The 18,531-nt window shown below is 42.8% G+C and overlaps 1 protein-coding gene across 1 annotated transcript in view; it reads left to right on the forward strand.

Moving 5' to 3' along the window:
* Positions 1-1,384: 1,384 nt before the first annotated feature.
* The window catches only part of LOC113279468, a 43,744-nt gene continuing 26,597 nt past the window's right edge, over positions 1,385-18,531 (forward strand). The window contains exon 1 of the mRNA XM_026528163.1: positions 1,385-1,814. Within this exon, the coding sequence (XP_026383948.1) occupies positions 1,385-1,814 (430 nt within the window). The remainder of the gene's footprint in view (positions 1,815-18,531) is intronic.

Consider the following 18,531-nt stretch of genomic DNA (forward strand, 5'->3'; position numbering starts at 1 on the left):
GAGGTGACTCTAAGTTGCTGGTCAATCAGATGAATGGGGTCTACTCACTCAAGGAGGTAACGCTGGCCCATTATAGATCCGAGGCACAAAAGCTAATGAACTACTTTTCCGATGTGACCATAACCCATATTGGCCGCAATAACAATAAACACGTCGATTTCCTAGCCACATTGGCTTCGAAGCTGCAATTTGAAGGTTTGGAAGAAACTTTGATTATGAGAAGACGGACTATAGCGTCGACATGGCTTGCAGAATCTAAAGATGCAGAAACTGACGATTGGAGGACTCCAATCGTTCAAGAGTTAAACAGTTCACTCTCCCAAGGAAAGGTCAGTCTCAAAACCCTGCAAAGCTTTTTCATTCTTCATGGAGTGTTGTATCACCGTAATCCAGATGGGTCTCTGTCAAGATGTCTTGGAGACGAGGAAGCGCAACTACAATTTAACCGCATTCAAAATGAAATTTGCATACAAACGTTGGTAGTGACTCTTTATCGACGTCTCCAACGCCTTGGCTTCTACTGGCCGGATATGGAGACTCAATCTCGATCGCTCCAAGGGTCTTGCTCCAATTTTCAAAAATCGCCACACCAATTGGAGGTTTTCAACGTGAACCACACTGGGGACTGGCGAGATCCGTATGTCAATTACCTTCGAGACGGAGTACTCTCTACAATCAAGAAGGACGCAGCCAAAATGAAGCAACGAGAAAAGAGATTTGTATTTCATGAAGGAATCCTGTACCGTAAAATCTTTGGAGGCGACCTATTACGGTGCCTGGCCGAGGTGGAGATCCCGATTCTGATGAAACAAATGCACGAAGGCGAACACCAGGGAAAGAAAAAGCTATTTCTCCAAATACACGAGAAATACTATTGGCCAACCATGGAAGACGATGCCGCTGCGTTTGTTCAAAGATGCAACGAATGTCAAATTCACGAGAATCTTATTCATGCACCTTCTACTCTTTTACACTCGGTGAGTATCCCGTGGCCATTTTACAGCTGGGGACTTGACATTATTGGGAAGGTCAACCCGCCATCGTCAAAACAGCACGAGTATATCATAACCGCAACAGAGTATTTTACCAAGTGGGTTGAAGCCATTCCTCTACGAGGGACTACTGGAGCAACAATCGCGACGTTCATTAAGGAACACATCATTTGTTGGTTTGGCGTGCCTAAACATATCATTACTGATAATGGCACTCCTTTCACCAACAAACAGGTACGAGAATTGCTCGAATTTATGGAATTAAGCAGGTCTTCTCCACCATCAACTACCCCCAGGGGAACGGGCAAGCCGAAAGCACCAACAAAACCTTGATTCGGATTCTCAGTCGAACAGTGCATGATCACCCCAGAACATGGAACGAACAGCTACCAATGGCATTATGGGCGTATCGGACGGCACCTAGGAGTTCTACCGGCGTTTCCCCTTACTTACTCGTCTACGGTGCGGACGCGATTCTCCCGGCAGAGATTAAAATTCCGTCATCCAGGATTTCAGCAGCAAGTGGGGTCCACTGGAATGAAGCCGAAGCATTGAGCTCCAGGATTGCCGAGTTGGACACCCTAGACTCTAGGATATATAAAGCAGAGGAACGTACTCAAACATACAGAAGCAGGATATCCAGAGCGTATGAAAAAGTTGTAAAACCACGAGTTTTCAGAGTGGGAGATTTAGTTTTGAAGACTGTCAAGTACATTCAGCAAGACATGTCTGCATCAAAATTCTCTCCAAAATGGGAAGGTCCCTACGTGATCACCAAGGCTTACAACACTGGCTACTATAAGATTATTAAAGAGGATAGAGGTAAATTGGAAGCAGTCATCAACGAAAAATGGCTCAAGGCATACTACGCCTGACCATCATCTTATCTCTTGCCGCATCACAACGCAACAATCAGGCATTGTCACTCTTCTCACTTCTTAGTTATTAAATTCTCCATTAATGAAAACATGTTGATGTAAACTCCATTCACTTAACAAAATCCAATGAAATTTATTTTCCAAATAAAGTTTCAAAACCCAAAAAAAAAAAACAACGATCCAAACATCAAGACAAATGTACAACTCAGAAAAGGCCGTCCAGCAAGTTGTAGTTCCTTGAAAGCATCATTTTCAGCCTCTCTTGATACCTTTCAGTCCTATTCTTCAAGTCGCGGATCGCCTGCTCCACCTTCTCAGATTCCGCATCCAAGGCCTTCTCCTCTTCCAAGATGGCTTTTGTAGCAGGGAAAACATTGGAAATGATACCATCTCGATCAACTTTGATAACATCAAGACGCTGCCACAACCAGCTCACGTTGAACTCCATGGATTCACAGGTGGATATCATATCTTCCCACTTCTCAATGCTTGATTCAGCAACATCACGAATGGATGCGCCTTCCATCTCGGCAATCATGGGTAGGATACAGTTCACTGTAGTAACTAAAGCAGACGAGCAGTATCGCACCACGTTCCTAGTTGCAATATGGCCGTACCTTCTCCATATTTTTGCATACAGAGGCATGAACTCCTTCCTTACTAGAAAACCGCCAACAACCCGATAACTAGAAGACAAAAATCTCATATGAACATCGAAATGCAAGCCCGCGTTGGGGTACTCGTATGAGGAGATACCCAATCAGCGTCTTCCAGGTCAGCGACAGGTGAGTTGGAGCTTAAAGGGGGAGGAGTGGTTAAATCATCATCATCAACCACTGTTACACATGTTCCAGAAGGATACCTCTGCAAAAAAGAGAAGAAGGAAAAGATCTCGTTACCTACCAGTATGCAAAAAAAGAAAAGAATTCGATCAGCAGAACTGCTATACCGGTATGATCTTCTTGACTCGCATAATTCGAGCAAGAGAACTGTCACAAGGCTCAGGGATTCGGCCGCTCTGAAAGAAAATGATGATTAGACGTCAAAAGAAAAGAAGAATCACTACTTCAAAATAAATAAGTATTCAGAATCGTACCCTGGATACAATCCTCTTGCGTTTAACAGAAGAATCCGACTGAGCTGAGGAAGATGATCCACTTCTATCTGACATGATGAAAGCAGGGAATCCCAGCCGGAGGACTTTTATCTCGGAACAATAAGGGCGTCTCTATATATATACATGGCAGAAACCCTAAAACAAGACTGAAAAGTTGTGACAAGATTCATCTGATAAGCGAGGGTTCAACGCTGACTAAGTCATGCTTCTTGTTGCAACCCTAATTAAAAGCCAGGAAGGGACCGTTGGATGGTCAAAAAAGGAATGCGTTAAAATTGATTCTGAATCATGACTAGGGACGGGAGGTCGTTGTTCCAAATTCAAGCAACAGCCACCTCCCTGCGGGAGATCAACACAGAGCACCAACTTCCACAAGAAAATGCGCGGGCAGAGCGAATAATAAAGAGGAAGGAAGACCTCCCTGCCATACGCACGAACATCTTGGAATCCGAATATAGGAAAGGTTTTCTTTTATGCCACGCACTGAGGAGGGCAGCTTCCCCGTGAGCGCCAATGTTACATGGTCGGACTAACAGTGCATCAATGATTCCTGGTAATCCTTTCATACCTTGCCTTTTCGATTTATTCTTGTTTATCACCATCTAGTGCTTACTCCGCAACAATGTCATTGTTACGTACTAAGCAGGGGACTTAATGTTGATGGTGGTCTTTTAGTTTGGGGTCAAAATTGTAAAACCCTGCATTTAATGCGCTTTCATCCTGCAAAGGAACAAAAGCCATTTGAAAATGATAAGTGTTATTTTACTTATATGTGTATTGAGTAATTCGACATATTTATGAAATTTATCAGAATTGGAGCATCAATCCCATATATTCTATAAGATTCAACGCGTTAGTTATTAATGCATTGACCTGCCTGGTATTTTCCTATGCTATGTTCTCAGCCGAACTCTCATTATTGACATGACATGACGATGGAGTGTTCACTCTCAGCAGAGTAACATGAATCTCCCTAAGTGCCAATATTGAGATCTGCACGAAAATACCCCACGGGCTACATCACTCTCTGACAAAGAGAATCTCGTATCAACGCGCTTTTAAGTCAGCTCAATCGCACTTGAATTCCTTAAAGGAAAATCTAGACTGATTATATCAGTCTCAGAAACGATCACGACCACACAATTGGGCCATATAATTCAACAAACCTAGACCATTCCTGGCAGAACTAGGTAATTACTGCATTGACTGACTGTGGGCCCACCAACGTCCCAACTGATTGGATCATGCCTAAGTACATCCCAACGTTGTCAAACGCTAACCCTAAGTAGGGTGGTCGCGTTGTTTGGAAGAAGATCGAACGAACTAGGTTGTTCAAAACGGTCTTAGAAGCATCACGAACGTCCAACTTTGCCAGCCTAGTTGGATGGCTTGGATCCTCCTATGAACAGTTAACGAAGCACAAGCATGATCATCAGCGGGCCCACTAGTGCCCTAGTCGATCGACTCGTATGCAGCAAACTTATAGGGTGCTCAATCTCTTACCCAAACATGGGTGTTCGCGCTGTGTAAAATGGCTCAAACGAATTGAGACCAGCAAAGACGGTCTCAAAACGCATTACGAGCGTTCATCTTAGCCGGCCTAGTTGGACGGCTTAGATAGCATCTTGAGCGACCGGAGAAGTACTGGCATGTACACCGGCGACCCAGCTACACCTATGGTCGATCGACTTGCTCGCAGCAAGTTGAAACGTATAGAATCGTTCACCCAAACTAGGATGATCCCGCAGCCTTGAAAACCCTAAATTGAATAAGCGGCGTTATACAACTGCCGCTGATCGATCGTATCCGTCCAACTTTGCCAGCCTAGTTGGACGGCTTAGATCGTGTTTCAAACGATCAAGGAGATGCCAACATGTTCACCATCGACCCAACTCCACACATGGCCGATCGACTTGCTCATAGCGAGTCCAAAGCGCACCAAATCGCCGGCCCAAAGTAGCGTAAGCACGCAGTTTTCAAAAACCTAAAATTACTTTGCGGCAACATATTACTGCCGCAAATTGATCTCGACCACACATCTTCGCCAGTTGATTTGAGTGGCTTAGATTTAATTTTAAAAAGCCCTGAATATGTCAACGTGATTACTGTGGACCCACCTTTGCACGTGGTTAACCGGCCTACGCAAGCTAGGGCTTAACGCCTCGAAATGCACGTCTAAAGAGGGGTGGGCCACACGGCTCCCTAAACCCTAAAGTTGCGTCAATGGCAGTATGCAACTGCCGCAAATCATCTCGTCCATCCAACTTTGCTAACCTAGTTGGATGGTGCGGATTTTTTTTCGAAAACAAGCAAAGCAACATTGTGAAGACCGGTCATCCCTCTTCCACATGAGGCGATCGGCCAAGTAATGAATTGACCGTAGGGTCCACAAAAGATCACCCAAAGGTGGTCGATCATGCTGTCTCCTTTAAGATGCTTATCCGCGACTTATTCAATCAGGCTCTAAAACAATGATGCTTCATACACATCGATTAATTGAGCTGCTTAATTGCGATGCTTTACATGCATTGAATGCATACAATATTTTATTGACCTCATAAACAACTTAGTTGTTTCACCTAATAGCACCATGCTATTCTCCGCGGGTCCCATGACCCACTTATTCGAGACATCAAATATGTCACAAGCTGGGGGATGCTCACTGGGGTATTAGTCTGGCGGTTTACAGCGTGCAGCGTGCAACGCGCCCATTACGAGAAAGTGTTAGGAAAAGACGGATGGTCAGCAGTAATGAGAGTAATGGGTGAAAGAGTGACAGATTTTCCCTCATAGTGGAAACATGACGATCACTACCACCTGCACAACTCCACTACTCTATTAATCAATCTCCTCCACTTCCTACGAGATCAGATTTTTACGCTCAATGACTTGTATAAATAGGCTTTTAACTTATTTCAACGACAACACGAAGAACACAAGTGTTATCAACACAAGTAGCCAGAAACCATTTTCTGATACGCAAGTCATAAACATCCACATTCATAGTTCAACATTCTGATCTCAAACACCTTCTCCACTTCCCTCCTTAAGATCAACCCTTCTCCTTCACCTTGTGACCGAATTGAGTCTGGAACGGCCATTTCTTGGTTTAGGACAGAGTCTTACAGATTGATTTCTCGAACCTGAAAGCATTCCCGTGCAGTGCATTTGTTTAGGGTTTAGATTCGTTTCTCATTCAACACACTCCAAACTACCAAAAACAGGAGAATCAGTTTTTACCCTCAAACAATTGATAGACACAAAACTAAGAGAAGAAGAAAAAAACAAACTTTTCTTAAAGCCTGAGAGGTGCACAATCTTGTCTCTTTTGATCAGGCACATGAGACATGATTTACCAATCAACACAATCAAGTTGTGTTGCGGTGAACAACAATTTGTCCACAATTTTCCTATTGATAGGAATCCACAGACCTCTGTATATCACAACGATTTGACCATACTTTCTTTTCTAATGGTCTTGGTTTATCCTTGGAAACTAACTTCTTAGACGAAGATAAAATCCTACATACCTCAGCGGTCTTCTGAGCAAGTTTAAGCTTATTTTCTAATTGATTTGCTTTTCGTTGAAGTTTGTTGACGTGCCTCAATTGGTGTTTGTACTTGTAACACTTTGAAAGTTCATGACCCTTTAGAGAACAATACGAGCACGTCAATCTAGGATAAAAATCAGGCTTCTGAGATGTGCAAGCAACTAGACACATGGTGGAATCTGAAAGATTACATATTGTTAGAGCATTGCTCGGTCAAACTCGCATGTGTTGCTATCTCAAGCATGTTTTTCAATGTTAGTGATCAAGACTATAAGTCTTGATTTCTATCCTACATAGCTAAAGGTCTCGGACTAGGATAGAAAGTGTAGTTGAGCTCAAGACTCCATGGAAATCATCATACAAGACGAAGGACTACTCAAGGAACTGGTGGATCTTCATCGACTAAAAGGTATGTGGAGACTTGAACTTATCTGTCACTCAAAAGTTTATCTATTCTATCTCCTACTCTTGAGACAAAAGTCGTTTTGATATATAGACTTTCATTATGCACATTTGCTATTTCGAGCCGAGATAAAATCGCATATCTATTTCTCCAAATATGTGTTGGTAAGCTTTCGCTTTAGCCGAATTCATCTTTACCTAGTGACGAAAGTCATGTTATGTTTCAATCACTTTGAAAATTTCTCTGACGAAAAATGGTCTGTGAATAACGGCTATATCCGTCCTCTGAGAATGTTTCTGTAACACCCCGATTTTTTTGCCCGTATCCTTCCCGGATCCCATTCCCGAAAACCCGAATTGCTACTTCGATACCATAGCCGAAGCCCGGCTACTAAGCCCAAGCTCATTAGATAATTTATTTGGGTTTAATTAATTTATGTTCAGTTCAGAAATTCTATCGCAGCGGATACGTAAAAAATCTTCTAGAAAGATCTAACCGTTACTTTGACATGATTTTTAATCCATATGAATCCTAGAAAACTCTAGTTTATCATAAAATTTAATTCCACCGTTAAATGTTCCAGATTTAATCCAAAAGAGTCACATGTTTAAGGAAGAATCATAAAACAGAAACAGACATCAGTTCACTCCCAGAATTTTACTGAACCCAATTCAAACACAAAAATTATTATGATTATATATTCTGAATCCTAACTGAGTATAGTTACAATCATAAATTTTCTATAATTTTTAGTTTATCTTAAAAACCTTTTGATCACAGTCAAACTATTAGTTGACCAGAACTGCAGAAACGAAAAACAGAGATTGTCCATTTTATAAATATCGTATAAAATCACTCACAACTCTAAATCAATTTTAGTTTACCATTTTAAAAAGGAAAAAGAAATATCTTCAAGTTTACAGAAGACACCAAAGTCTAAAACATAACATATAATAGTTTTGAAACAGGAAAACTCCAATATAGTTGAATCTGTCAGAAAACGTCTGAATTTAGTACAGTGAGAAAAAATTGTTTTAAAATACTTATAGAACTCATAAAATTCTGAAATTTTTATCAATATATCTAAGAGGAGTTTCTCAAAGGTTCAAAAAAGAATTAAATAAAAATATATTATAGAATAATTATCATTAACAGTCAAACCAGGAGGACTCTGAAATTTTCATTGTTCAATTAAATAGAATTTTCTAAACAAAGCATTGTTTCATTGGTTATACATTAACCCAATAATATCTAAAGTACTAATGATCAATAAAAACTCATTATATCATCTAAAAGAGTTCGATGATATTTTATTACAACTTCCAATCATAAATCCTATGCAAACTACTAATAATAGCACCAAAACCGATCTCTATGCTTTTCCGCCATTAGCTCCTTGTGGTGCCATAAAATCTGGAAATGTTTTGTCATGAAACGACGTGAGTTGTGACACCTAGTAGGAAAAGAAGCAACAAAAAATTTTAAGCAATATTTTTCAATTCCTTTTATAAAACAACTAGCATGATTAACAGTATCACAAACACATGGAAACACCACATCCATAAAAACAATCAAATGAATCAATCCGCTCGCCCCATGGAGCCAATATCAACAAAAGAGTCAAATCAATCAACTGCTCGCCCCAGGAAGGCCCACGTGGGGATTAATGCCCATGGAACGCAAGCCAAAAACAAAATCATACTCACAACATCATTTATCAATAAAATCATTTATTATCTATACAATAATAAAAACTTGTAAATCTGAAATTAATTAAAGAAAACTTAAATAGGAAAAGATTTTTGATTGTGTTGCGCCTACCTCAAACACTACCGAAGAACGATAAACAGGAACAAAGAACCTCCGTGAACAACCTCTCCAAATAGTGCTACTGTATTCCAATTTCTTTTTCGATCTAAACATAACTCTGTTATTCTATGTGGCGGCAGTAAAGGAGGCTAAAGAGTTTTTATATGTTTTCGGTTTTCATTGTATGTACACCTTTCATCATCCACCACGTGTACAGAAAGAGACACGTGGAAGGCATGCAAAACAAGATATCAAAACATGATAGCAAGCATCTCATCAGAAGATGCCACCGGTCAGCAGATCCGACGGTCAGGGACAGAGGATCACAGAGGTATGATGGCTCAGAGGAGCACCAAATAATACCCCTTGGGTGTTAATACACCCAATCCCGAGGAAGGTCCCAGATCAATGGTTGAGAGGAAGTTTGACTAACACAGATGTGACCAGACAAAGAGACACTTGCCCGACACGAGAAGACATCCATCTACCCGCATTAAATACAAAATAGATATACACGTGTCAATCAGCTCGTGGAAGAGGCGAGGATAACCCTTCGTGTTCAAGCTCAGGCCGTAGCATATGCCGAAGACCTCTGCGTAATGGGCACAAAGCACAAGAAGATAAGATTACAACGACACCTCAGAAGTAGGACCCACGTTCCAACCCTATAAATACCCCTCTCCACTAAGAGAGAAGGGGTCGACCAATCCAGAGCAATTATAGGAGAATATAGGAGAGAGAAATAAGAAGAGTAAGGAATCCCCTACTTCCGCAGACCTATGTACACTCTAAAGTCATTCGACTATCTTTGTAATCATTCAATACATAGTGAAACACCAGCCCCGTGGATGTAGGCCTTAGTGCTGAACCACGTAAATCTTTGTCTTATTTACATTTTAGCACTTTACATTCAGCGTTGAACTTCATGTGCTTTACATTTATACTCGATTCTATGTTTATTCCTTTATACGAACATTATTTATGATAATATTCAACTAGACAATGACAAGATCGAAGGCTTCGAGTCGATGAATCGATTTAATCATCCCCTTTACACATACAACGTGCAATTCTAGAATTAGATTGTATGCGAGTATTGTTTGTGAACACGTGGATGGCTTCGTGATTTATGTGTTCACAATCTGGCGCTAGAAACAGGGACTTTGTCCCGGTAAAAGATTTATCTTATCCTGTGATTTCACCTTAAACGCGCATTATGGTTGTGCCCTATTCTGGGTTCAGCGTGCTTTCAAAACCTTTTTTATTTTCGGTTCAGCGTGCTTTCAAAACCTTTTTTATTCTGGGTTCAGCGTGCTTTCAAAACCTTTTTTATTCTGGGTTCATGGTCTTCATTTTCACAAACACCATTTCAAAGCAGAAACATCCACGGCTATCTATCACAGATTTGCACGTGAGGCGTTTTTCTTTTAAAACTAAGACTTAATAATCCAGATTCATGAGTTCTCGCGACGGATCTGCCTTTTCAAGAGTTTTCCTTTTCAAAAGTAGTCTGAAAACAAGGTCCATGATTGTTTATTAGAGGATTTGTATTGCAAAAACTAGACCGATGGAGTCTTTGTGTTTCTCTTTTATTAAGGCCCTTGGGCAGCTCATTTCTTTCTATTCCAATAATTTTGCGGATACGAATGGCACTAACCCGATCCTCGTGGATATCTTTGGTTCTCTTTATTTATTCCCCTATGCAGAAAAAACTAAATGGAAAAGATACTAGAGACAGGAAAAACCAAAGCCTCATCAAAGGAGACACCGAGGATTACCCCGGTCATGACCCGAAGCAAGCAGAAAGGAGACAAACCTAAAACAGCTACTCACAGACAGGATGCTGCGGAAATCACCTCGTCTATGAACACTAACTCCATTGCAGCCGCGGCTCTCAAAGAAGCATCCACAAAAAACAACGCAACTGTTGCGTCCCTCCAGGCTACAGAATCTAACAAGACTTTGGTTTCAAACCAAATCCATCAACAAGGAGAAGGGGTGGCAGAATCTATGAGACATCGGCCCGCACATCCACCAGTCTTCGGAATGCCGTCAACCAACGGTCAGAATCAAACCATACCAGTGGTTTTAGCACCGCGGGTGGAAGCTCAACCAAGAGGACCGCGGGGACCAAACTTGGAGATACCAACAATTGAAGATGATCCTCTGCCACCCTTAATACACACAGTAGACGAAGGGGGAGCTATGGCCGTAGGGGCACAAGCCGGAACCCCCAATCAGGGATCAAATGGTAGGCTTTTAAGGATGTAAGAAAATAAGAGCAAAGAGGAAGCCTACTTTTTAACCCCAAGTGCACGGTGTCGGTTGTAGCTTGTGCAAATACGGGTCGAATCCACAGGGACTAGGGTGTGAGTTGAAGTTTCCTAAGCTAATTCTCTAAGCAGTGAACTAATGAATCAAAGAGTGACAGTGGCAGAGAGCCAAAGGCAGTGAAGATGATTACAGCTACAGATGGTAGACTAGGAGGATACTAAGGCATTTGATTCCACATCTTGATCCTGAACTAAGGAAGTTCTTATGCAAGATATGTCTTGTTCTTTCAGGGAAGACTACAATGAGTGATTTACTAACTAACCTTGCTAACTTACCCCTAGCATCAGCTGTCTTCTTACAGCACAGCTGATCACAGGTATTTTGGCTCAACTAGTTAACTATCATTCCTAAGGAAATTCAATACAGTCCTTCAAATGGACTGATTTCTTAACCACAGTCACAACTTCACCCCTAGCATCAGCTGTCTTCTTACAGCACAGCTGATCACAGGTGATTAGCTCAAATGGCTAATTATCAGTCCTACTTCAGTTTAAACATCACAAGAACAATAACATGTATACTAACTATCCTGGCATGCAATCAAGAGTTTCATCTAAGCCCTACCAAGTAAATTAGAACATACTAGACATGGTGAACAAATACAATTGAAATTTACAAAATAATTTAAATTAAGAACTAACCCTTGAGGCACTGGCTATTCCAGTCCTCTTGGGTGAAGCACTGGCTAGCCCAGGCATCTCTTCAACACAACATCCACAACCCATATTTATACCCAAATTAATCAATTAGGGTTTACAGAGAAAATCCCCAAATCCCCAAATTACACAGTTGAAATTAGGGTTCGACTTTACCTAATTTGACGTGACAAATCACTCAAGAAGGTCGACCCATTTCTTCTCTGACTCTCCTGCTCCTCTCCATGCCTTCCAATTGCGTTTCTAACTCGACCTATTCCATTGATTTCTTACCTAGGGTTTCAGAGACAAATCAGGGAAGAAATCGAGAGAATAGATGGCTAGAAGTTTAGGGGAATGATGGGTTTTGGTGAGGGATAGCCATGATGGATTTTGGTGGTTGATTGTGGTGGTTGAGGCAGTGGAGTTGACGGAGTTGGTGGTGAAGGTGAGGATGTTGCAGACGGAGTGGAGAAGATGGAGGTGGAGTCGATGGAATTAGGGATAGAGGTGTGTTTGGTTCTGCGGGTATAGGTGTTAGGTGTTTGGGTGTTGAGCGGTTGCATCAAGTCTCGATGATTCGCGAATCTGAGCCGTGGGATGCGGAAATGATAGATTGATCTAACGGCTACAAGTGAAGAGGCTGGTATCGATCGTCGGATGCCTGATACAACGAAACTGATGGCTCAAGATGGAGTTAGGTGTTGTAGTGTTAGACAGGGGCTTCAGACTTTGATTTACTGGCGATGCTGCGACCATTGGATTCAGATGTGATCCAATCTGACGGCTGACGAAGGAGACGGGTACGGATATTGGAAATGGGTTTGGGTAAGGGTTTTGGGCCTGGGGTATGCCAAGCCCATATATTCTTTAAGAACAATTCTTCCTCTTCAAGCCCAGTTCTAGCCTTTTGGTCTTGCGCACAACATTCTTCGTGGCTTCCTTGTGTGATTCCTCTTGGCTTCCACCACTTTTCTGCTCTTTTTGCTCCATAATTCATCCAAACTTTATTTACAACCTAAAAATGCAAAATTAATTAATAAAAATATTTATTCTTGAAAACAATGAAAATACAGAATATGGGATAAAATGTAGAATTAATGCACAAAAGATGAGTTAAATGCCAAGAAAAATATATAGAAATATGCACTTTTTAGCACTCATCATCAAACTAGTCCCGCCGACTGATGGTAGAGCTCGAAGAATTGAAAAAGAGCCAGCAGGTCTACGCAGATGTCGTAGCTCTTCTGGCCAGGGAGAACCAAGACTTGAAAGATAGGATTGCCCAAAGCACGAAGACTAGCCAACAACTGGACGAAGCAAATTCTAAAGCACCAGAGCCTAATCGAGACCGAAGAATCATCCTAGCAAATGCCGCTAGGGGAAGCAGTGCATCCGATCCGGAATATGCCGCCGAAGACTTAGACTATTATGACAGTGAAGTTCGAAGAAAGAAACGCTCAACTGAGCATGAGAACGTGGGATATTACCGCGCAATGGAGGAGCTTCGTGATGAGATGATGGCTGAGATCAGGCAGTTAAAATCCAGACAAGGCGGAGGAAGGCTTGAAGAGGTGATGAAAGAAGCTAACTCCACGCCCCTAACTCATCGCCTGGCAAATACCCCCATTCCGTTAAAGTGTCACGTCCCAACTTTTGAATGCTATGACGGATCCAGTGATCCCGCGGCACATATCCGGTATTATAATCGTATCTTAGCCCGATGGAGTCAAAACGACGCCGTCCTCTGTAGGTATTTCCCATCAAGTCTGAAGGGATCGACTTTTTCTTGGTTTGACAACCTGCCACCTGATTCCATTAACTCCTACGATCAACTCGCAGAGAAATTCTTGAGAACCTACATGTACAACAAAGCTGTCAACACCGGAATGGATAAACGTTTTTCTCTGGCAATTGGTTACAAGGATAACACGAGGGAATACACCAACAGATGGCACAAGATCTGCCAAGCCATAGGGAGTGTGGATCCCGTAGTAAGAATCAACTGCTACAAGTGGGGATTAGACCGAATGAGTCCACTATTTGTTGAGATCCACGGAAGCGTACCTAAGACAGAAGGAGATCTTCGAATAATTATTGAGAAGTATGCTCGTCTTGAAAAAATCCAGCGTGAGAACCCGAGGGAAAAAACGCAGAGGTCTCACCGTACCAATTCCGCAGAACAAACCAGCGGGGCCAAAAGAAATAACTCAGTGGAACGACCGCACGAAGATAAGAAGGAACGAAGAGATGAACGACGAAAAGACGATCGAAAATTCGAAGATCAGGTTTACACGAAGCTCAATGCTATCTACGCTCGGATCTTACGAGAGATCAAAGGAAAGGAGAATTTGGAGTGGCCGTGGTCTAAGGGAAAACAGCCCCCAAGGACCGAGAAGTCTAAAGATTATTGTGAGTATCATTGCTTCAATGGACACCAGACCGAGAAATGCAAAAACCTCAAAATAATGATCCAAAAATTGATTGATGCTGGCGAACTCAAGCAATACATACGAAAGGAGCTCACCGAGGACAGATCCAAACGAACCAAGCAAGTCCAACTTCCAGAGGGAAACCGCACAATCAACACCATCTCGTGTTCCGAAGCCGCAGGGCCCTCACTTACAGCGCAGATAGGAAAGAGGCTACGAAAGCAATTCGAAGACCACTGCGAATTATATAAGATTGATGGCGTAGAGGTGGACGAGCACGAAGAGTGGATGGACGCACCTATCATATTCGATACTGAAGATATCGAAGAAGATATGTAAGACCATAACGATCCCTTGGTCCTCACACTACCAGTGACCAGATGTAACCTCAAAAAGATCCTCATCGACGGGGGAAGCTCAGTGAACGTTCTATTCTACGACGCCTTCAAACGGATGAAGCTCCATGATGAACAGCTGATGACCTCTTATTACACCATCTACGGGTTCAACGGAGCGCCCACAAAGCCATTGGGAGACATCGTGTTGCAGGTGAACGCCGGGCCCATGAAAGTAGAAACACGATTCAGCGTGGTAGACGCCCCATCCCCCTATAACGCCATTATTGGACGAAAGTGGGTACATAAACTCAAGGGAGTGGCAGCAACTTACTACCAATATCTCAGGTTCCCTACACCCGAGGGAGTAATGGAAATCAAGGGAGATCGGGTCTCTGCAAAAGAGTGCCAGCCACTCAGGATCGTATCAACAACGAACAGGAAGAGCAGCGAAAAACCCGAAGGATCAAAAATAAAGAAGCTGCGAAAGAAAAGGCCATAGACCTGTTCCTCAAGAAACCGCAGGGAAGGGCTTGACAAAGGATGATAATGTCCTTAACACAGAGCAAGTACTTCAGCAGCCAACGAAGGACAGAAACATACCAAATAGCAATTAAAGAACGTCCCAGTCCTTGGGGACCCGAAGCCGGTGTTCACACCAGTGGAGCCCGTAAAAGAAATCAACATAGGAACGGAAGAAAACCCGAAGATGATCAAAGTAGGGACCATAATGGACGAAAAAAGAAGAAATTCCTTAACCAAATTACTTAAAGAATACGCGGATGTATTCGCCTGGAAGTTAGGAGACATGCCGGGGATTGATCCGAAAATAATCCAACACGAGCTGCGCATCAAACCAGGCACGCCACCTTTCAGGCAGAAAATAAGAAAAGTTGCACCAGAGTATCATAAGGCAGTAGAAAAAGAACTTCGGAAACTACTAGAAGCAGGCTTCATCAAGGAAGTCAAATACCCTACATGGATCTCCAACATGGTCGTCGTTCCTAAGAAAATGGAGGGGTTAGGATATGCATCGACTTTACTAACCTCAACAAGGCATGTCCAAAAACAGCTATCCCCTACCGAGCATAGATCAACTGGTTGAAGCAGTGGAAGGGTACGAAGAGCTGTCATTCATGGACGGATATTCTGGTTACAACCAAGTAGCCCTGGCAGAAGAAGATCAACTACACACACACATTCTACACCCCGCATGGCCTTTATTGCTACACTAGAATGCCCTTTGGACTTCGAAACGCAGGGGCAACTACCAAGAATGGTCGATGCTATCTTCAGGCCATGGATTGGTAGTACCCTAGAAGTCTACGTTGATGACATGCTCGTCAAAAGTAGGCTGCGCAAAGATCACCACCAGGACCTGAGAGATATTTTCGAAGCAATGAAAAATCACATGAAAGTAAATCCAGAAAAATGCACCTTCGGTGTCACCTCAGGGAAATTCCTCGGATATCTGGTAACAAAAAGGGGTATTGAGGTAGACCCCGCGAAGATTCAGGCCATAGTGGAAATGCCATCTCCGAAGAATTTAAAAGAAGTGCAAAAGCTCAATGGGTCCTTAGCAGCCTTGGGCAGATTTATTGCCCGATCCTCGGACAAATGCAAACATTTTTTCAATATTCTCAAAAAAGGGAGTAAGTTTGAATGGACCGCAGAATGCGAAGAAGCCTTCCAAAGAATCAAGGAACACCTGGCTTCAATTCCAATCCTGCAGAAGCCTGATCCTGATGAGGTTTTGGCATTGTACATAGCAGCGACAGAAGACGCAGTTAGCGCAGTGTTGGTCAAAACCAATACGAAGATAGAACAACCTATCTATTATGTCAGCAAGACCCTCAATTCTGCGGAAAGGAATTACACGAAGATCGAACAACTCATCCTGGCATTGTATGGGCTACTCAAAAGCTGAGAACCTATTTCCTAACTCACTTCATCCGCGTCCCATGCAAAGCACCACTGGAAGCAGTCCTCAAAAGCGCGGGAAAAGTAGGTAGAATAGCCAAGTGGAACACCCACCTGGACCAATTCAACATCATTCATGAAATTCAACATTCCCAAAAATCCCAAGTTTTGGCGGATTTCTTAGCAGACCTCCCCCTGGACAACGATGAAGAGATTAGGGGAATACCAGAAGCCGACGAGGAAAGCAAGGATCCAGTTGATGTCCTCGAACCCGCGAGTCAAAGACAATGGGAAGTCTTCGTTGATGGTTCCAAAAATAAGGAAGGGGCAGGAATAGGCATTGTCATCACCACCCCAACTGGAGAAAGGATCGTACAGGCACTCAGGTTAGAATTCAAAGAGCATACTAACAACATCGTCGAATACGAGGCAGTCGTACATGCCCTCCGCTTAATAATAGAGATGGGGGTAACTGATGTAAGACTGACAAGTGATTCGCAGCTTGTCATACGGCAAATAGGGCTCGAATACAATGTGTACGACGACACCCTCTCAGCTTACATGGCCTTGGTCCAAACATTGGCATCACAAATTCCGAACATCAAGTTCCGGCACTTATGCAGAAGGGATCTCAGGCACGCGGATGCCCTAGCATATATATCATCCATGCTGAAGGACAAGAGTATCGAAGCTATCAAAATAACAAGGGTATACGAGCCTTCGATTGCATCACAATTTTCCTTTGCTACAAATCAAGATACAGTGGAAGAAAATATCGAAGATCAGGTGGGAGAAGACATCCGTGACGATTTTGACGAAGAAGATATCCTGTCAAGAGCAAATCAAGACGAAGATTTCAACAACGAAGATGATTGGAGAATGATGATCCATGCGTTTCTCAAGGATGGAACCTTACCCGCGGATCACAAACAAACCAGGAAAATACTCTCCAAAGTAGGAAGATATGATCTTCGGGATGGGATCCTGTACAAGAAATCTTTCCTCGGACCGTTACTACGTTGCTTATCCAGGAAAGAGGGGCATCGAATTCTAAACGACATCCATTATGGTGACGCAGGGAATCATAGCGGCATGAGATCACTAGCCGACAAAGCAAAAAGCAAGGATATTACTGGCCCACAATGATACAAGATGCTGCAAGAATGTCCCGACGATGTGAAGAATGTCAGCGTTTCGCCAAAAAGATACACGCACCAGCAACAACGTTGAATTCTGTGGATAGTCCGTGGCCATTTGCAAAATGGGGCATAGATATCGTTGGGCCTTTCATCGAAGGATCAGGGAAAAGACGATTTTTGATAGTAGCCACGGACTACTTCAGTAAATGGGTGGAAGCCAAAGCCTTAGCCAGGATCAGAGACGTGGACGTGTTTACTTTCATATTCCAAAACATTATTTGCAGGTTCGGCATACCAGCGGAAATCGTGTCCGATAATGGTAAACAATTACAGGGGAAAAACATAGACATGCTCTTCGACACTTTCAAAATAAGGAAAAACAAGTCCACCCCCATATACCCTCAAAGCAACGGACAAGCGGAAGCTACTAACAAGACCCTCGCCCTTATCCTCAAAAAGCAATTAGACGAACACAAGGGGCGATGGTGTGAACAGCTACACAATGTATTATGGGCATACAGGACAACACGAAGATCTGCCACTGGGGAGTCCCCATTTCTCCTCACTTATGGAGCTGAAGCAGTCATCCCAACAGAGATCCTCATGCCAACCACAAAGACCGAAGCATGGGAGAAAAATCTCACAACAGACATGATGTTAGAGAGACTGGACGACCTGGAAGAAGGAGGGAAGCAACATTGCAAAAGATGGAAAATTATCAACGGACTAGCGAGAGAGTACAACAAAAAGGTTAAGCTTCGAAATTTTGTAGAAGGGCAGTATGTGCTAAGAACAACGAGTATCAAGAAATGGGGAAAGTTAGCACCTACATGGGGAGGACCTTTTATAATACACGACATTGCGGGAAACGGTTCCTACTATCTTCGCAATCTGAAAGGCGAGGTCCTCCGGCACCCTTGGAATGCTAAATGGCTCAAACCGTACTACCCATAGGAACAGCGCAGCTTTGCATCTGCGTGAAGAAT

Source organism: Papaver somniferum, chromosome 5, assembly GCF_003573695.1.
Source record: "Papaver somniferum cultivar HN1 chromosome 5, ASM357369v1, whole genome shotgun sequence".
NCBI classification, from domain to species: Eukaryota; Viridiplantae; Streptophyta; class Magnoliopsida; order Ranunculales; family Papaveraceae; genus Papaver; species Papaver somniferum.